Raw genomic sequence first — 16905 nt, 5'->3', positions numbered from 1 at the left:
TGGGAAGAGAAGGACAGATGAGGCCTTAGGAGTCAGGTTCCTTAGGAGCTAGACTGGTCCACTTGGGTCCATCTCCCTGATGCCTCCTGCGCCAAGGAAAACTGAGAAGGACTGTGAATTTGGGAGGGTAATAAGTAGCATAGAGATGGAGTCAACGCATTGAAGTGGGAGCCCTGGGATGAGCTTGGCTCTGGGACCTGGGGGGTGGTGATTTGGGGTTGGTAATTGGGGTGTGGCCTGGCAGCTCTTCCCCCCATCCCTCCCCGCCAAGCTACCAGACTTTGTTTTGTTAAACCAAAATAGGAGAAAGGCTAGGGAATATGGCAGCAAGCCCAGGCAGCGCGGGAGGGGAGGAAAGACAGGGCCATGGCCTGTCCACAGAAATGGTCCCTGCCCTGCAATGAGTTGAGGCTCACTACCTTTCCCCACCCTGCCTCTCCAACCTCTGTGGCCAAAGCTCTCGCTGCACATGGAGCCCTGATTCCCTGGCTGCTCATCATAACCAGCTGCCCACAGTTCCTCCCCCTGACCAACCTCCATCCTTATCTTCATCTCCGTTCCTCTTGCTCTGACTCCTTTCCTGAGCTCCTCTGCCTTCAGATCCAGTTTCAACAGGTGAAGGAAAGGGAGGCATGTCTTCACCTAAGTGAGCCATGTTGGAATGTCCCCTCCTCAACTGCGTAGCTCCTGAGCTTTGCCCTCTTAGGGTGGCCTCTTTGCGAGCAGTAGAACATTAGCTGATGAGTGGGTGAGAACTGCCTGGCGTAAGGCCAGGTGTTGGATTTCAGGGGAGGGGATATGGGTGTGCGCTGGATTCTTAAGACTGCTTTCAGCCCTGGGTGCTGACGTCCCAGCGCACACTCAGACCCTGGCCCACACCCATGGGCTCACCAGCCACCTATCCTGCACAGATGTGGACGAGTGTGCCGAGGGCAACGGCGGCTGTCAGCAGAGCTGTGTCAACATGATGGGCAGTTATGAGTGCCACTGCCGGGAGGGCTTCTTCCTCAGCGACAACCAGCACACCTGCATCCAGCGGCCGGAAGGTCAGCCTATGACCCGGGAGGGCCCAGCGCTGCACTCCCAGGCTTCTCTCTCCAGCTGCTCAGGAGCTTCCCCTCAGTGCCCCCTAGGTCTCACCCTCCACTACTTCTTCTCTTGTCCCTCAAGCCAATCACATCCTAAGGGTTCCATGGACAGATAACCTGGGTTAGAGCAAAATCTGGGAGGATTCATTTGGGCCTGGGGGTCAGTATGGGATCCAGGCTACCATGGGACATCCTCTGCGTCCAGACCCAAGGTGGGTGTCGCTCCTAACTGTAAATGGCTGAGCCCTAAGCCGATGCCATCTGAGAGGACCTCACCCATGCCTTATTCCTTGGATCGGATTGGGAGGGTCAGGCAGGAATAGTGGGGTATGTGTTATTTGTTTCTGTGACTCTGCCATCACTCTCCCACCCTTGCCAACCGTGACATCCCTGAGGGCAAAGACTATGCTTAATTCATCTTTGTATCCCCAGAACCCGATATACTGCCCTGCTTGTAGTAGAAGCTTAATAAATATTTGCTGAATAAAACGTATAGTAATTACCTGTACCAACTACTCCTCACTCACATGATAAATGTTACTTATCTTCTTCCCAGTTTGACGGTAAACTCTTTGAGGAAAGAGAGCATGTCATGCGTTTTTCTGGGTCCTTCCTAGATCCACCAAGTACCAGCACAGTGCTGGGCAACTATTAGACACTATTTTTTGGTTGTTTGAAGGAGACAGTGATCATGCAGGATTGGGAGAGCTGGGTGTCAATACTTATACATCATTCAGAATAGTTCTGAGCTCTGCTCATGAGCACCCAGCTCATGGGCAGGACAGGGGCCTGTGAGGGGGAGTGTCAGTCTCCTCTGTGTTGTAGCCTCAGTGAAATCCTCCCACTTCCCTAGGCCCCAACTATTCCTTCTAGTTTCTCTTTCTCTAGGCGTCCAGGAGTACAGAATATTCACTCACCTCCTCTTCCTTTTTAGAAGGAATGAATTGCATGAACAAGAACCATGGCTGTGCTCACATTTGCCGGGAGACACCCAAAGGGGGTATTGCCTGCGAATGCCGCCCTGGCTTCGAGCTCACCAAGAACCAACGGGACTGTAAATGTGAGATAACTGGGATGGCATTGGGGGAAAAGGGGAGACAAAGAGGAGGGGCATGCAAGAGGTGGGAAGAAAAGGGAGCATGGGAGAGGCAGCAAGAGGTGGGAAGAAAAGGGAGCATGGGAGAGGCAGCTAGATTAGAGAACCAGTTTCCGTGTTATGGAGAACTAGGGTGCCCAGGGAGAAGCAAGCTGACAGGCCTCCTGCCCTCTCTGCCCAGTGACGTGCAACTATGGTAATGGTGGCTGCCAGCACACGTGCGATGACACAGAGCAGGGTCCCCGGTGCGGCTGCCATGTCAAGTTTGTGCTCCATACGGACGGGAAGACGTGCATCGGTGGGTGAGGCCAGTGGAGAACTCAGTCCACCTGTGATGGGGGTGGGGGCAGGGGCCCTTGGGAACCAGGGGAGGGGGGAGCACATGGGGCCCAGGTGCTGAGCACAGAATGACTGGTGAGTGGGTTGAAGACCCAGACGTGCCAGGGCTAGTGAGGGACAACTCTGAGAGACTGAGGAGCTCACCTGACCCTCCTCTCTTCCCCCACCCACTGGTTCTGCTGCCCCACTCCTGGAGCCTCACCATCCTCTTAATCCAGGATAAAGTGTTGCCAGGTTGGGAATAATTAGCAGAGGTGCTTGTTGACCCAGGCTGTGGTTGAGAAGGGGGAGGAAAACTGGGGAAGGGCATTGGATTAAGCCTGATTGGAGGCCCTGGTTGACTACTGTGGTAAGATGGGAGCTGTCACAATCCAATGCCCCCACTCTGGAACTGAGGGTGGGGCAGTGTGCTCTTTCATGGAACAACCAGCCTTGAACTGACAAATGGGGTTTCCTGGCTCCAGCTATCGTTTCCTCTTTCTCCTTTCTCTCCTCCTATAAACCTCCTTTCCAGTCCTCTCACCCTAGGCCCCCATTTCCTCCTCTCTCCTCCACATTCCAGTGAAGCTCTGCCTGTAGCCATCCCAATTCCTCACCAACTCCAGCATCCCATCCCTCTTAGCCTGGTTTGGGGCCTTCTTAACACTTGGATCCCTTTTCCTGAATTCCTAGGCCTTACCTATGGCCTTATCTTTAGGTACCACAGATGAGTTCAATTCCTTAATTCCTAATTCTCTAAGTCTTCAGGGGTTTTGTGTGTGTATGTGGAGGCCAATTACTATGTGCTCAAAGAGTGCTGAGAAAGATGATGGGACAAGGTGTCCCCTTGGAAAAGTGGGAATGAAAGTGGAGTTTGGGCAGGCGGAAAGGCTGTGTCTTGAGCCAGGCAGAGGCAAGCTTGTCCTGTGGACACAGGTATCTGTGAATGGCCGTTCATCTCATGGACTACAACATGCTGGGAATGGGAAGGTGTGTTTATGAGAGACAAGACATTCCACTTCAGAACCAGATTCTCTCCTGTCTCACTCCAGAGACCCACCGCGTCCCTGCAGAGAGCACTGCCTTCCCCAGATACAAGGACTGGGGAGCAGATGGTGCTTTTAAAGGTCTCCCCCAGGTACCTGCTCCGGAAACTTGCAAACACAGTTCTAAAGTTCCTTAATTAAAATCTCTCTTGCTACATGTTTCCCTCTGAACTAACTCTCCAAAATCTTGGAACATTTTTAGGTCTTTGCGTTGCCTTCTCCAGGCTGGTTTGTTCTAGCTCCTTTCATTTTTTTCCCTCATAAGTCTAATTCTGCTTTCCAAACCTCCTACAATGCCCTGGACACACTCACACATCCTTAGAGACTCCCAGAAGAAACTGCATGCCGTCCCCAAAGAAAAGCTGCATGTATTAGGACAGAGCTTGGGGCCCATGGATGTGAGGCCAAGTCCCTCTCTGGTGTCTTTCTGTTTAGATAGTCCTGGGCATGGCTGCTTTTGAAAATACTCCTGTTAAGCTTGAGCTCTTCTCTAGTCAAGACCCATTCCACCCTCTGGGCCATGGCCAAGTGAGGCAGAAGAGAGCAAAGAGGCTGTTCTAAGGTTCACAGCTCTGTCCTTTCCAAGTTCCTCTCCCTCTTCTCCAGGATAACTTATTTAACTTGACCTGTATCTCATTTTTCTCCCCAGCCCTGGTAGGAGGAAACTTCATTGTTCAGGACCATCAGGACATTCAGATTTAGTGGGGAGACTGAGAGGGCAGTACCGTTTAGCAGAAAGGGTGGGCACCCTCTGGGATTTGGGATTTGGCAGCTTACAAGACTTGAGGTTGTGTCCCAGCTCTGCTTTTGGCATGCTGTGTAGTACTGGGCCCATGACTGTCCCTCTCTGAGACTCAGCTTCCCACCAGTCACTTGGTGGGAGCCTGGCTTCTTGGAGGATACCAGGCAGGACAAGGCTGTGGAATGAAGTGTAGGAGTCTCAGAGCTCACCATCGGGGGCCAGCAGTTTGGGCCTGCAGGGCGGAGGCGGGGGTGGTTGGGGGGTTGGGACACAGAGGGCCGCAGTAGCTCCTGCCCAGCATCTAAACAGCTTTTTTACAATGTCAAACAGGGGAAAGGCGGCTAGAGCAGCACATCCCCCCTCAGGCCGTTTCTAATGGTAAATATGTCTGCTCTCTCCGCTTGCTCTCACTGGCTTGCTAGGGGAAGGGCTAACCCGCTGGGGCTCCCACTAACCGCATGCCCACTGGGCCCAGCCCGACTGGGCTCCCCTGGCAGCCTGGGTACTGGGCCCACTGAGTGACAGGAAACCCGAGTCCCCACAAGCTGGCCCTGGAGGCTTCATGTTGGTTTTCTTTCTGATCCTGTCACTCTCCTTCTCTCCTTCCTCTCCTGCTCCTTTGTCCCACCTTCTTCCTCACCCACCTTCTAACACCTCACCCCTTCCCAACCACCTGCCCCAGCCCTCTCTCTGCCTTCTACAGAGCTTAAGAACCAGCCAGCTCCGCTTACCCATCATGCCCACTGTGCCACCTGAGATAGGGGTGGGAGAGGGTGAGAGGCCATCCTCTCCGGGGGTGTCTGTCTTGGGTTCTTACCCATATAGCTCACAGTCCCAGCGTCACTCACCATTCTCTCCCATCATAAGAATTAAGTGCATGACATTTGAGTTCAGACAGACCTGAGTTTGAATCCTGGCTCTGCCACCTTCTAAGTGTGCCACCTTAAGCAAGCTACCTTCCTCTCTGATCCTCAGTTTACTCTTCTATAAAAGAGGGAGAATAAGACTCCTCTCTTGCTATGATGATGGAGAGAGTGCATTAGAGCATCTACTAAGTGCCTGACACAGAATAAGCACATATTAAACGGATTTTAATACATGACCTAAAGAGCAAAGGTTTGAGGCAGCTAGAGAGGTCACTCTGGAGAACACTGCCCTGCAGGAGTGGGCAGCTCTGCCCAGCGTCTTGGTCCAGCCTGGAATGGTCACTGTGCCAGCCCTGCTGCTCCCCAGCCTGGATCCCTCAGAACTGACTGGGCTTGGTGCAGGATCTCTGTTCCCCTCTCCCTGCTCCAGGGCTTAGAGGGCTTCTTCTTATGCTAAGAAAACTGGGGCGGGGGGGGGGGGGGGGGGGGGGTGTGGTAATGACTGGGCTTGGAGCCTTAAGTCAAGGTTCCCTCCCAGGTTCCTCCCATGGTCTTGCGGAACCTCAGGAGAGACTAAGGTAGGAGTGGCACAGAGGAGATCCCACTGTGGCTGCTCCTAGACCTGGGCACTTGAGGGTCCAGGGCATGGCCAGGGACCCGTAGGCAGAGCTGGGCTTCTTCTGGAGCCCTTGCTTTGCTGGTGTCCTCAGTGACAAGGGTTGGGCCTGAGTTTCAGGAGTCAAAGATTCAAGAACATGATAGCACTCTCCAGAGCTTTTCTCATTCAGTTCCCCTGATTCTGAAAACCTCTATCCTCTCTTCCCTAGTGGAGGCCTCAGGCTTTTGTCTCTCTAATGGGAGAATTCCAGGCCCCCCAGAGGATGGCCCACACCTCCCTCACAGTCCCTGTGTCAGGACCTTGCACTGTTTGAGCTGGTGTTTTTTTTCCTGGGCTCATCTGACTCTCCTGAGCTGCAGTATAAACCTATTTTTCTCCTGCTCTGAATCCAGCAAATAGGGAGAGTGGCCCATCCATACTCCCCCAACTCTGATCTCTCAGCAAAGGGAAAGCTTACCAGTCAGGAGGGGGCAACAGAAGAGACTTAGTTCTGGGGTTCTCTAACTCTCTCACCTATCTTCTTATGCCCTGCCTTCTCCTCAGGATTCTTCTCCTTTTGCCCCCCTCCCCTAGCCTAGATAGTATCTCCCCATTAGGAAAGTAAAACAACAACAGAACAGCCAGCTTATCTCCATCTGGAACTAAGAGGAGGGTTTGGGAGGAGTTGGAGGTAGCCGGGAAGGGGCTGGGAAATGACAGACTACGAGCTGTCTCCTCTGAGGATGAGCAGTCAGTCCTGGAACTGGGATCTTTCTTAAGACAGCTGAGCAGGGAGGAAGGGGAAGATGGATTAATGGTCATCTCTCAGCTGTCTTAGGAATCACCAGGCTCACTCTTCCCAAGACTGTCCCACCATGACCCCCCATCCACCAAACAGTCAGTGGAAAGAGCAGGAAACTCCTATTGTCCCTTCTTGTTCCCTGGCGCAAGAACCACCCTTACTTAGCTTCCATCCCTCCCTGCGCCCTCCCCTCTCCACCTCCTCCACCCCCGCAGCACATTCCTGCCTGACAGCTCTGGCTTGTACCTGCCTCACTGCTGTCCACCTTGTTTCAATCAAGTAGGGGGCAGGGAAGTGGACTGCTTGGCTGCACTTGTGAGGGGATGGGGGCTGGGAGTGATGGGAGGAAGGGGGCTGGGAGCCTCCGCTTAATACTCCTTCTAAAGCACCGGGAAGCAGCTAAGGCCTTCCCTTGGGCCTCTGTGCTCCCTCCTCTACCCTCACGTTTGGGACTCCTCCAAGTGGATAACCAGATTACCACCCCCAACCTCCCTCCTAAACAGAGACCTGTGCTGTCAACAACGGGGGCTGCGACAGTAAGTGCCATGATGCAGCGACGGGTGTCCACTGCAGCTGCCCTGTGGGCTTCATGCTGCAGCCAGACAGGAAGACTTGCAAAGGTAAGGGTTTTCAGAGGACTGATGCATAAGGGTAGGGGGCTGAGTTTGGAACCAGAGATACAGTATGTATGGGACCTCCTGAATCCCCTGGAAGAGATCCTGATTCTAAAGAACTGAGGCTGTGACTAAGGCTTGTCTCCTGTCCACCTTTCCCATCTCAGTTCAAGGGGCACAAAAAAGTCCAGCCAGTTCCTTAGTGCCCCTGCCCCCTGCCCCAGTTTGTTTTCCTTACTCTCATTCCCATTTCCCCCTCTGGGTCCCTAACCCTCTTAGTTAATGATCATGCCATTCACGTTTGTTCCTGGGTCTAGAAGGACATTTGAGCCCTATGTATGCACAAGGTCACAGGTGTGTTCCATAACCTTCTAAACCCACATTCCCCAGACCTTCCCTGTGGAAAGGCTCTCCTGGTCAGAGGGAGATTAGGGCAGCACTGATGCTGGAGCCTGGCTACCTGGGTTCAGATTCCAGCTCTGCCTCTTATTAGCTCTGTGATCTTGGGCTAGTTACTTAGTGTCTCTGTGCCTCAGTTTCACCACAGTAAATGTGCTTGCCTCATAGGAATGTTATAAGGATTAAATGAGTTATATATAAAGTATATGTAAAGTCTTAGAACACTGCCTGGCAAATGGTAAATACTCTGTATTAGCTATTATTAGGCAGCTATTATTATGCAGCTATTATTACACTATAATTTCCCACACTGTCCATTCTATTTTCCCCTCCTTTTAATTAGCCAGGTTTAGGGGAAAGGTGGAGCAGGGGGAGGAAAATGGGAGGGTAGCCATACTGAAATTAATGATTCATCAGGTCTGTGTCCCTTGGTCACAAGGAGTGGGGATTGGAGGAAGTCCTAGGCTTGCTTTTTGTGTCTTTTGGCCCAACAGCTGGCAGAGGCCGGGGAAGAGGTTGGCGGGGGTGGGGTGGGGGGCTGGGGCAGCAGGTCAGACAGCCAGAGTTGAGAGGTTTGCTGCCAGGAAGGACTGTTGACAGGTATGCTAAGAGTGAAATGGAAGACTGCCCTCTCTGCCCCCTCCCCCAAGTAGGGGTGAGTAGCCTGGGTCCTGTCTGCCACCAGCTTGGGGAACTTGACCTCAGGAAGGAAGCCGCTCACACGCCCCCTCCTTCCCTTCGCTTCCTAGTGCTGAAAGCTGCCTCAGGCCTGAGTCTCTCCAGACCTCTCCCAGTCCAGCCCCCTGCCTGGCCCCCACCCCTCCCCCACCAGCTCCCCAGCCTCACTGGCTCTCCTGGAGGTCCTCCCTGCCTGCCTCTCTTCTAGTTCCTCCTCTCTGAAGCACTGCCCCTTTGAATCTCCACCTCTCTGCCACCCCCCACCCCCAGGGCTCTTATGGCAGGCAGGGGTGGGGGACAGTAAAGGGAGAAACACTGTCCACCAGCTTTCTTGGGGAGGGCCATCAATGGCAGAGTGAGGGGCATGGACCTAGCCCTGTAGGTTAGATGCTCATTTCTAGGCAATTCCCTGAGGGCCTGACACTGGTTCCCATCTTTCCCCTTCTAAGAGGATTCAGTCTCAGGAAACAAGGTGTTACTTATAGCCACAGATACCCTGAACAGGGGAGAACTAGAGATGGGAGAGAGAAAGAAGAGTCAGAAGAGGCAGACCCAGGGCTCTCCTTGATTTTCCCTGTCTCTGTGAGGGAGGGAGGGATCTTGTCTCATTTGTCCCCAACCTTCAGTATTACCTTTGATTCTTTTACTTTGTCCTGCTTCCCCAGACATAGACGAGTGCCACTTGAACAATGGGGGCTGTGACCACATTTGCCGCAACACAGTGGGCAGCTTCGAATGCAGCTGCAAGAAGGGCTATAAGCTTCTCATCAATGAGAGGAACTGCCAGGGTGAGCAGACTTGGGCCAAGGGCAAAGCCTTTGGAGACTTTCTTGGGGTAGGAGACCTTCAAAGAGGCCAGAGGGCCAGAGTCTGAGAAGCTCAAAGGACACTATGGAGAGGCTTCACAGGCAGTGTCGTGCTGTGAATTAGCGAATGTGCTCCTTCCTCTTGGCAAACCAGCTCTACACGGGGGCACATGGCTTGGCAAGGAGTGAGGAATGGATTTAACCCCAATTCATATCCTTGGCAGGATCGGACCAGCCTAACCACACATGGTGGCCCTGGTCCACAGGCACCATATCTCAGAGTTCCAGACTCCATATGGAGGGGGCTTAGGGGATGGGTAGACACTGCTGAACTGCTGATCTTAAGGCTGGGCCAGAGGTAGGAACTCTTTTCAATTTAAGGGAGAGATCCAAGGCGTCTCCCTTGGGCCCTTCACCCGAGCAAGGAGTCACAGGGTCAGGTGCCCCAAGACAGATTCAGTGGCTTGAAACCTTGCTCTTCCAGATATAGACGAGTGTTCCTTTGATCGAACCTGTGACCACATATGTGTCAACACGCCTGGAAGCTTCCAGTGCCTCTGCCATCATGGCTACCTACTGTATGGTGTCACCCACTGTGGGGGTAAGTCCACAAATTTGGACCCACAGCCACCCAGCCCCTCTCACCTCCTCACTCTTCAATGGAACAAGTCCCTGAGTTGGCTTGTGGCTGTGGGCATTCCCCAGGTGCGTGTACCATGTCTGCACCCATTATGATGAAAGGGGAGAAATTACAACAATTGAGAGATTAGGGTATCAGGGAACAGCATCCTGTTTCCAAAGTTTCTCTCTCCCATCCCCATCACTGCCCCTTGACGCCCATCCTTAGCTTCCAAATTACAGCCCCACTGGTAGGTAGGAGTGGAAGACTTTTAAAAAACTTGTTAGCTTGGCCCCTTCTCATTCTTTTGACTGGGAACAGAGATAAAGGAAGGAGGTCCTAGGTTTGAGCTCTTCTCAGGCCAGGAATCATCTTAGAGTGCCTGGAACTCTAACCAAAGGTCCTCACTCACTGCCTACTCCCTGGCTCCTCCCCGCCCCCCTCCTCCCCACCCAAGTTTGTCTGTGTCTCCCTCCTCCTTCCTCCAGATGTGGATGAGTGCAGCATCAACCGGGGAGGTTGCCGCTTTGGCTGCATCAACACTCCTGGCAGCTACCAGTGTACCTGCCCAGCAGGCCAGGGCCGGCTGCACTGGAACGGGAAGGATTGCACAGGTGGGCAGCGCCCTCTGCTGGCTAAAGCTGGCACTGCACTTTCAGGGTAGTGGGTAGTTGAGGTCCTGGAAAATGTGGAGTTACACTTACGAAGTTATGAGGTAGCAGAGGATGGAGAATGTGGCAATTTGAGACGTGAAGTTCCTGGTAAATAATCCCTGCATTGACCTCTGTGTACAACTGCAGTTCTGCATGTAGCTAATTCTCTTCCTCCAAATTACCTGACTGATGGAGAGGGTGGGAGAGGAAGACCCTCTCCTCCTCAGGCTTCTCTCCCCTTCCTAGAGCCAGTAAAGTGTCAGAGTGGTCCTGGTGCCTTGAAAGCCATGCTCAGCTGCAACCGGTCTGGGAAGAAGGACACCTGTGCCTTGACCTGCCCCTCCCGAGCTCGGTTTTTGCCAGGTACATAGAGGAGGTTGCTGGAGGGCTGGCAGGGAGGAAGGCTGGCTGTTTAGGCAGCTCCTCTGCTCCCCTTGGAGTCCTCTAACCAGTGGGGGTCAGGGGGCAGGTCAGAGCTGTGACAGCCCCCTTCTCTCAGAGTCTGAGAATGGCTTCACCGTGAGCTGTGGCATCCCCAGCCCCAGGGCTGCTCCAGCCCGAGCTGGCCACACTGGGAACAGCACAAACTCCAACCACTGCCATGGTGAGCACCAGCCCAGAGGCCTTGTTCCACGCTACTCTCTGGCTTATTAACCCCTATTTCTCTTCCTTATTAATCCTCCTGGCCTTACTTTTTCCTGGATCCCCTTCTTTGCTCTGTAGTTCTTCAGCCCTGCTGCCTTGCTCCCTCTACCCTTAATGTCTGATGCCCTTGGCTTTTGTAATTCCTCTCCTCCAGCCAAGCCCCTGGCCCCAGCTTCCCAACATCCTCTATAGAAGCCCCCACCCTCAAGGGGCCCCCAGGCTGTGCTGAGCTTCTGCCATCCCTCTAGAGGCTGCAGTGCTGACAGTGAAACAGCGGGCTTCCTTCAAGATCAAAGATGCCAAATGCCGTTTACACCTGCGAAACAAAGGCAAAATGGAGGAGGCCAGCAGAATCCTGGGGCCAGGTCTGGACTGGGGACCCCACTCCAATGGGCTATCTGGCCAGCAAACCCTTCCTACCCCCCAGCTCCTCTGCTTAGTGGGATCTCCAAAAACCCACTGGCACCCTAAATTCTGGACAGAGCAGGGGAAGAAACGGTTGTAGGCACAGGGTCCAAGGAAGTCCTAGGATATTCTCCTCACCAACTAATTAGTATCCTAGACTAAAAGAGAATTGAGATAGTAATAGTAAGAGATCTGTCTGGGTTGGGGTGGAAAAGTGAGAACTTGGAGTAAGAACACTGTCTCCAGGAGGTGCCCCTGAGGTTGACAAGGCCTCTCCCCCAGGTGGTGCCCCCTGCTCTGACTGCCAGGTCACCTTCATCCACCTCAAGTGTGACTCCTCTCGGAAGGGCAAGGGCCGGCGGGCCCGGACCCCTCCAGGCAAGGAAGTCACTCGGCTCACCCTGGAACTGGAGGCAGAAGTCAGAGCTGAAGAAACCACAGGTGGGACTGGGGACACCGTTGGAGGAGGTTGGGGAGTGGGGAGGCAGAGATGAGCAAACAGCAGGTCTCAGCAGTGAAGGGAAAAGGCGGAGCCTGTATTAAGGGCAGACCCTGCCTAAGGCCAAGCCCAGGAGCCAGTGCCTCTCACCACGCCCCACCTAGCTCCTAGCTTTGCTCCCTTGCCCTTCTGCTCACAGCCGTTCTTTCTCTTCTCTGACTCATAACACCATCTAACACCAGCTGGTTGTGGGCTGCCCTGCCTCCGACAGCGGATGGAACGGCGTCTGAAAGGGTCCCTGAAGATGCTCAGAAAGTCCATCAACCAGGACCGCTTCCTACTGCGCCTGGCAGGTCTTGATTATGAGCTGGCTCACAAGCCAGGCCCAGTAGCTGGGGAGCGAGCTGAACCAGTGGAGGCCTGTAGGCCCGGGCAGCACCGCTCTGGGGCCAAGTGTGGTAAGGGAGCTTGCTGGGGAACAGGGGGGTGGGGGAGTAGGGAGGGCTCAGCTTGGGTCTGGTTCAGAGCAGGACACATTATGGCCTCAGTTGCATCTCTCAAATTGTGAGGCAGCCAAGACCCTCCTGCCCATCATCCTCCCCTCCTTGCTCCCAGGCTGAAATCTAGAGGGACATCACGTGGGGCCCACCCTCCTGCACATAGCTTTGGCCCCTGATCCTCCCAGGCAGGATTCTGTCTGTTCCCAGACGAAGAGATTCTCCTTGAATCTGGGGGAGAGGGAAGGGGAGTCCCAGACCTGGGTGGTGGGAAATAGGTGGGGGGTGGGTGGCTAGCGCGGCCGACTCTCCCTCAGTCAGCTGCCCGCAGGGAACGTATTACCACGGCCAGACGGAGCAGTGTGTGCCATGCCCAGCGGGCACCTTCCAGGAGAGAGAAGGGCAGCTCTCCTGCGACCTTTGCCCTGGGAGTGATGCCCACGGGCCTCTCGGAGCCACCAACGTCACCACATGTGCAGGTGCCAGGGGAACAAACAATACAGAGTGGGGTAGGGTGGGCACTGGGATGCCCACGGGCATGGGATTTCCCAAGGGCAGGCCCAGGCTCCAGGCCACTCTCCTAGTCAACATCCTGTTTGTGTGTGTGTCTGTCCCCTGAGACTGGGTGACCCCATGGGGATGACTAGGACCATCCCCATCAGAGTTGGGCCCTTGGTTTATTGCAGGTCAGTGCTCACCTGGCCAACACTCTGTAGATGGGTTCAAGCCCTGCCAGCCATGTCCACGTGGCACCTACCAACCTGAAGCGGGACGGACCCTGTGCTTCCCATGTGGTGGGGGTCTCACCACCAAGCACGAGGGTGCCATCTCCTTCCAAGACTGTGACACCAAAGGTGAGTGGGCTACTTACCCCGGTAGGGGACCCCCAACCCCGACTACTTCCAAAAAAAAAACCCCTCCAAGTCCCCAGAGTAGAATTATGTGCCCCACCATCTTCCCCAAACCGGGAAAGGCCCAGCTGCATGACCAGCCCCACCATCCTACTCACAGGAGCCATCCTGACCTTCCACCAGTCCCAAGCCTGGGAATTGGGGAATAAGTAACAGTTCCATTTACCCCTCTGCTTTGGAAAACTGGTGTCACATTCCCCTCAATACTACAAATGAGTTTCTGTACAGGTTTGTGACTATGCTCAGTGCCTGAAAGAAAAGGACTGGCACTGTAGCCAACCACTGTCAAGTTTATTTTCCCCGAGCTTAAATTTTGGCATGACTAGGTAAGATTGGGACTCTAGGAGGAACTCTGGTGTCTTCATTCATTCTCCATGATGAATGTGTTCTGCCCCAGAACTCCTGCTTGCCTGCCATCTTAACTCCTACCCTTCCCCCTTGTCTGCAGTCCAGTGCTCTCCTGGGCACTACTACAACACCAGCATCCACCGCTGTATCCGATGTGCCATGGGCTCCTATCAGCCCGACTTCCGTCAGAACTTCTGCACTCGCTGTCCAGGAAACACAAGCACTGATTTTGATGGCTCCACCAGTGTGGCCCAGTGCAAGAGTATGTGGCAGGCCAGGCTGTTGAAAATGGGGTGGAGAGGCCTGGGAGCAGTGGGCAATGGGAAAAAGGGGGAAGTGGGCAGGGGAGTAGACCAACAGGGAGCAGGGCTGGGGTGTGGATGGGAAGGAAAGTCCCACCCTCCATCTCTCCCCAACCCATTCAACCTCAAGACTGGTTGCTGGGCTGGGCCCTGTAGCACCCTCTCCTTGGAGGGGAGGGAGACAGGTAGTGAGAAGGCAGGGACAGGTGAAGTGAGATAAGAAGGTACTAAAAGGGCAGGAAGGAAGGGGGACCCAGAACTTGGAGAAGAGATGATGAACTAAGGAGTCCGCCTACATGTGTCTGATTTCCACTTCAGAACTCTTCAGTTTCCCCAAGCTATTTCCCACTGACTTCCCTTCTCTTTCTTTGTCTGTTCGGGCTTGGCTACAGATCGACAGTGTGGTGGGGAGCTGGGTGAGTTCACTGGCTACATCGAGTCCCCCAACTACCCAGGCAACTACCCAGCGGGCGTGGAGTGCATCTGGAACATCAACCCCCCACCCAAGCGCAAGATTCTGATCGTGGTACCCGAGATCTTCCTGCCATCTGAGGACGAGTGTGGGGACGTCCTCGTCATGAGAAAGAACTGTGGGTGGCTGCAGAGTTGGGCCAGGGAAGGGCAGTCCAAATCTGGTTGGGAGGGGAAGAGAGAGAAAAAAAATTGGTGCTGGAAGAATTGGGACAATGATGAGGGAGGCCTCGGAGCAAAGGAAAACAGCGATGAATGCTACGTGTTCGGTGGAGAGCATAGTTAAGAAAGCCAGCTTTGGGAGTAGAATTCCAATAGTGTTACATGTGTGACTTTCCTATTCTAGTATTTTTACTGTTCCATTCATTTAAATGTCAAAAATCTTAACACTGTGTGAGTGCCTGGATGTCAAAGAGGAATTGTGGAACAATCCCAGGGCATTGAGAGAGGATATGTGTATGTTGGGCAGTAGGGAAGCTACATACACGAGGGATGATTACTCACTCTAGGAGGACTTGGAGAGCTTGCCCTGCTCTCTCCTGACCTGCTGCTTGCCTTGCCAGCCTCCCCATCCTCCATTACCACCTATGAGACCTGCCAGACCTATGAGCGCCCCATCGCCTTCACAGCCCGCTCCAGGAAGCTCTGGATCAACTTCAAGACAAGTGAGGCCAATAGCGCCCGTGGCTTCCAGATCCCCTATGTTACCTATGATGGTGAGCAAGGGCAGAAGAGCCAGGGAAGTGGGTGAGAAAGGGGAGGCTCATGGGTCTTAAAGGGAGCAAGGAAGCAGGAAGAGTTCCCACTCCCAAGCCCCTCCTCTTCGTTGACTTTGCAGAGGACTATGAGCAGCTGGTAGAAGACATTGTGCGAGATGGCCGGCTCTATGCATCTGAAAACCACCAGGAGATTTTAAAGGTGAGTGAATATTGACAATAATGATAGCCAATGTTTAATGAGCATGTAACAGTGTGCAGGGAATATGCTAAGTGCTTACTTGAATATTCTCATTTGATATACACAGTAGCTCTATGAAGTAGGTACTTTCATCATTCCCACTTTACCGATGAGAAAACTAAAGCACAGAGAATTAGAGAACTTGCCCAGTGGTAAAGCTGGGATTTGAGCCCAAGTCCATCTGACTGCAGTGTCACCCACACTATCTTACACTCTGGGGGAAGAAAAGGGAGGATGAGGAGATGAAATGTCCTCTACCTCTTCCACCAAGAAATATACGGAAAATGTGGTTTACAAAGATGCTTTTGCACAAGTCCCTGCCTTCCCTTACTCCCTCCTCAGTTCCCACAGAAAAACAGCAGATCTAGTACAGCATTTCTCAGAGTTAATTCGGTACAGACCTCTTTTAAAGGAAAAGAAATGTTTCCAGCATTGAAGGATGATCTGGATACCCAGGTCTGTGGATCCCAGTTTGAGAAAATCTTACTTAAGAAACTAGAGTCCTAGTCACAGTATTATCCTTCATAGATTATCAATGCAAAAAAAATTATCTTTATGATAAATAAAATAATTTTTGTATTATCAAAATGAGATATAATGACAAAAATCTAGAACTTGCACACTGCAAAGAATATAATTTCAGCAATGCTTTTCAGAAATTTTTAGAGCATCTGAATCCTTATTTCAAATGTGCTGTGGAACTCCTATGCATAAAATAGAGGCACTGTTTTGATTAAAGTGGAGATGAGAGGCTGGAAGCGCCACCGCTTGTTTTAAAAATCTGCTGATGCAATGGAAAGAACACTAGCCTAGAAGCCAGAAGAGCTGAGTCCTAGTGCACAGTGCTTGGCACCCAGTAGACTCTCCACACATCATGTTGCTGTTTCAGACAGGGTGATCAGGAAAGGCCTCTGAGGAGAAGAGACCTGAATGAGGTAAAAGGCTACCCATTAGAAGATCAGGAGAGGAGCATTCCAAGCTCAGGAGCATGGGAGCCATGTAGCATGTTCAAGAACGTTGAAGCCAGTGTAGCTCAGCAGAGTAAGGAAGAGTCAAGAGGGGATAGAGGAGAGACAGCAGGGCACAGATCACATTCAGCCTATGGGCCATGAAAGGGATTCAGCTTTACTGAGTGATAAAAGAAACCAGAGAAGTGTTTAGAATAGAAGAAGGACATGATCTAATTAAAAACCAAAAAAGTCATTCTGGCTGCTGCGGGGGAGAATAGTCTGTAGAAGGACATGGTAGGTAGAAGCATGGAGACCAGTTAGGAGGCCACTGCCAAGTGAGAGATGATGGTGGCTTGGACAGGGTGGTAGCTGTGGAGACAGTGAGAAGTGGTCAGACCCTGGATATATTTTAAAGGTAGAATGAGCAGGATTTGCTGTGGTTGTGAGTAAGAGAGAGGAGTCAAGGATGGCTCCAAGGACTGGGACTGAGCAGTGGAAGGATGGAGCGGCCACTGTCTAGTTGTAGAATTCTAAAGGAGCAACAGATGGTGGGATGGGAATCCAGAGTTCACTTCTGGCTATGCCTATTAAACATCAAGAGGGGCTGCTGCTGAGTGGAGGCTGGTGGTCCTCTTTCCCACCACTGATGCTAACG

At 52.8% G+C, this 16905-nt stretch overlaps 1 protein-coding gene across 2 annotated transcripts in view; it reads left to right on the top strand.

Moving 5' to 3' along the window:
• SCUBE3 (signal peptide, CUB domain and EGF like domain containing 3) overlaps positions 1-16905 on the top strand; it is a 32663-nt gene that overhangs the window by 14788 nt on the left and 970 nt on the right. The window contains exons 4-21 of one of the 2 annotated variants that reach the window (XM_057699324.1): positions 912-1046; positions 2026-2148; positions 2366-2482; positions 7060-7176; positions 8913-9035; positions 9538-9654; positions 10161-10286; positions 10572-10688; positions 10825-10929; positions 11219-11335; positions 11658-11816; positions 12057-12272; positions 12629-12790; positions 12998-13165; positions 13671-13832; positions 14265-14462; positions 14907-15059; positions 15182-15261. In XM_057699324.1, coding sequence (XP_057555307.1) covers positions 912-1046; positions 2026-2148; positions 2366-2482; positions 7060-7176; positions 8913-9035; positions 9538-9654; positions 10161-10286; positions 10572-10688; positions 10825-10929; positions 11219-11335; positions 11658-11816; positions 12057-12272; positions 12629-12790; positions 12998-13165; positions 13671-13832; positions 14265-14462; positions 14907-15059; positions 15182-15261 — 2495 coding nt within the window. Of the gene's footprint in view, positions 1-911; positions 1047-2022; positions 2149-2365; positions 2483-7059; positions 7177-8912; positions 9036-9537; positions 9655-10160; positions 10287-10571; positions 10689-10824; positions 10930-11218; positions 11336-11657; positions 11817-12056; positions 12273-12628; positions 12791-12997; positions 13166-13670; positions 13833-14264; positions 14463-14906; positions 15060-15181; positions 15262-16905 lie in introns of both variants that reach the window. The other variant, XM_057699323.1, reaches the window with a different exon arrangement.

This window comes from Hippopotamus amphibius, chromosome 11 (genome assembly GCF_030028045.1).
Source record: "Hippopotamus amphibius kiboko isolate mHipAmp2 chromosome 11, mHipAmp2.hap2, whole genome shotgun sequence".
NCBI classification, from domain to species: Eukaryota; Metazoa; Chordata; class Mammalia; order Artiodactyla; family Hippopotamidae; genus Hippopotamus; species Hippopotamus amphibius.
The sequence above is the reverse complement of the archived record's forward strand: the minus strand, read 5'-3'. Positions and strand labels throughout refer to the sequence as shown.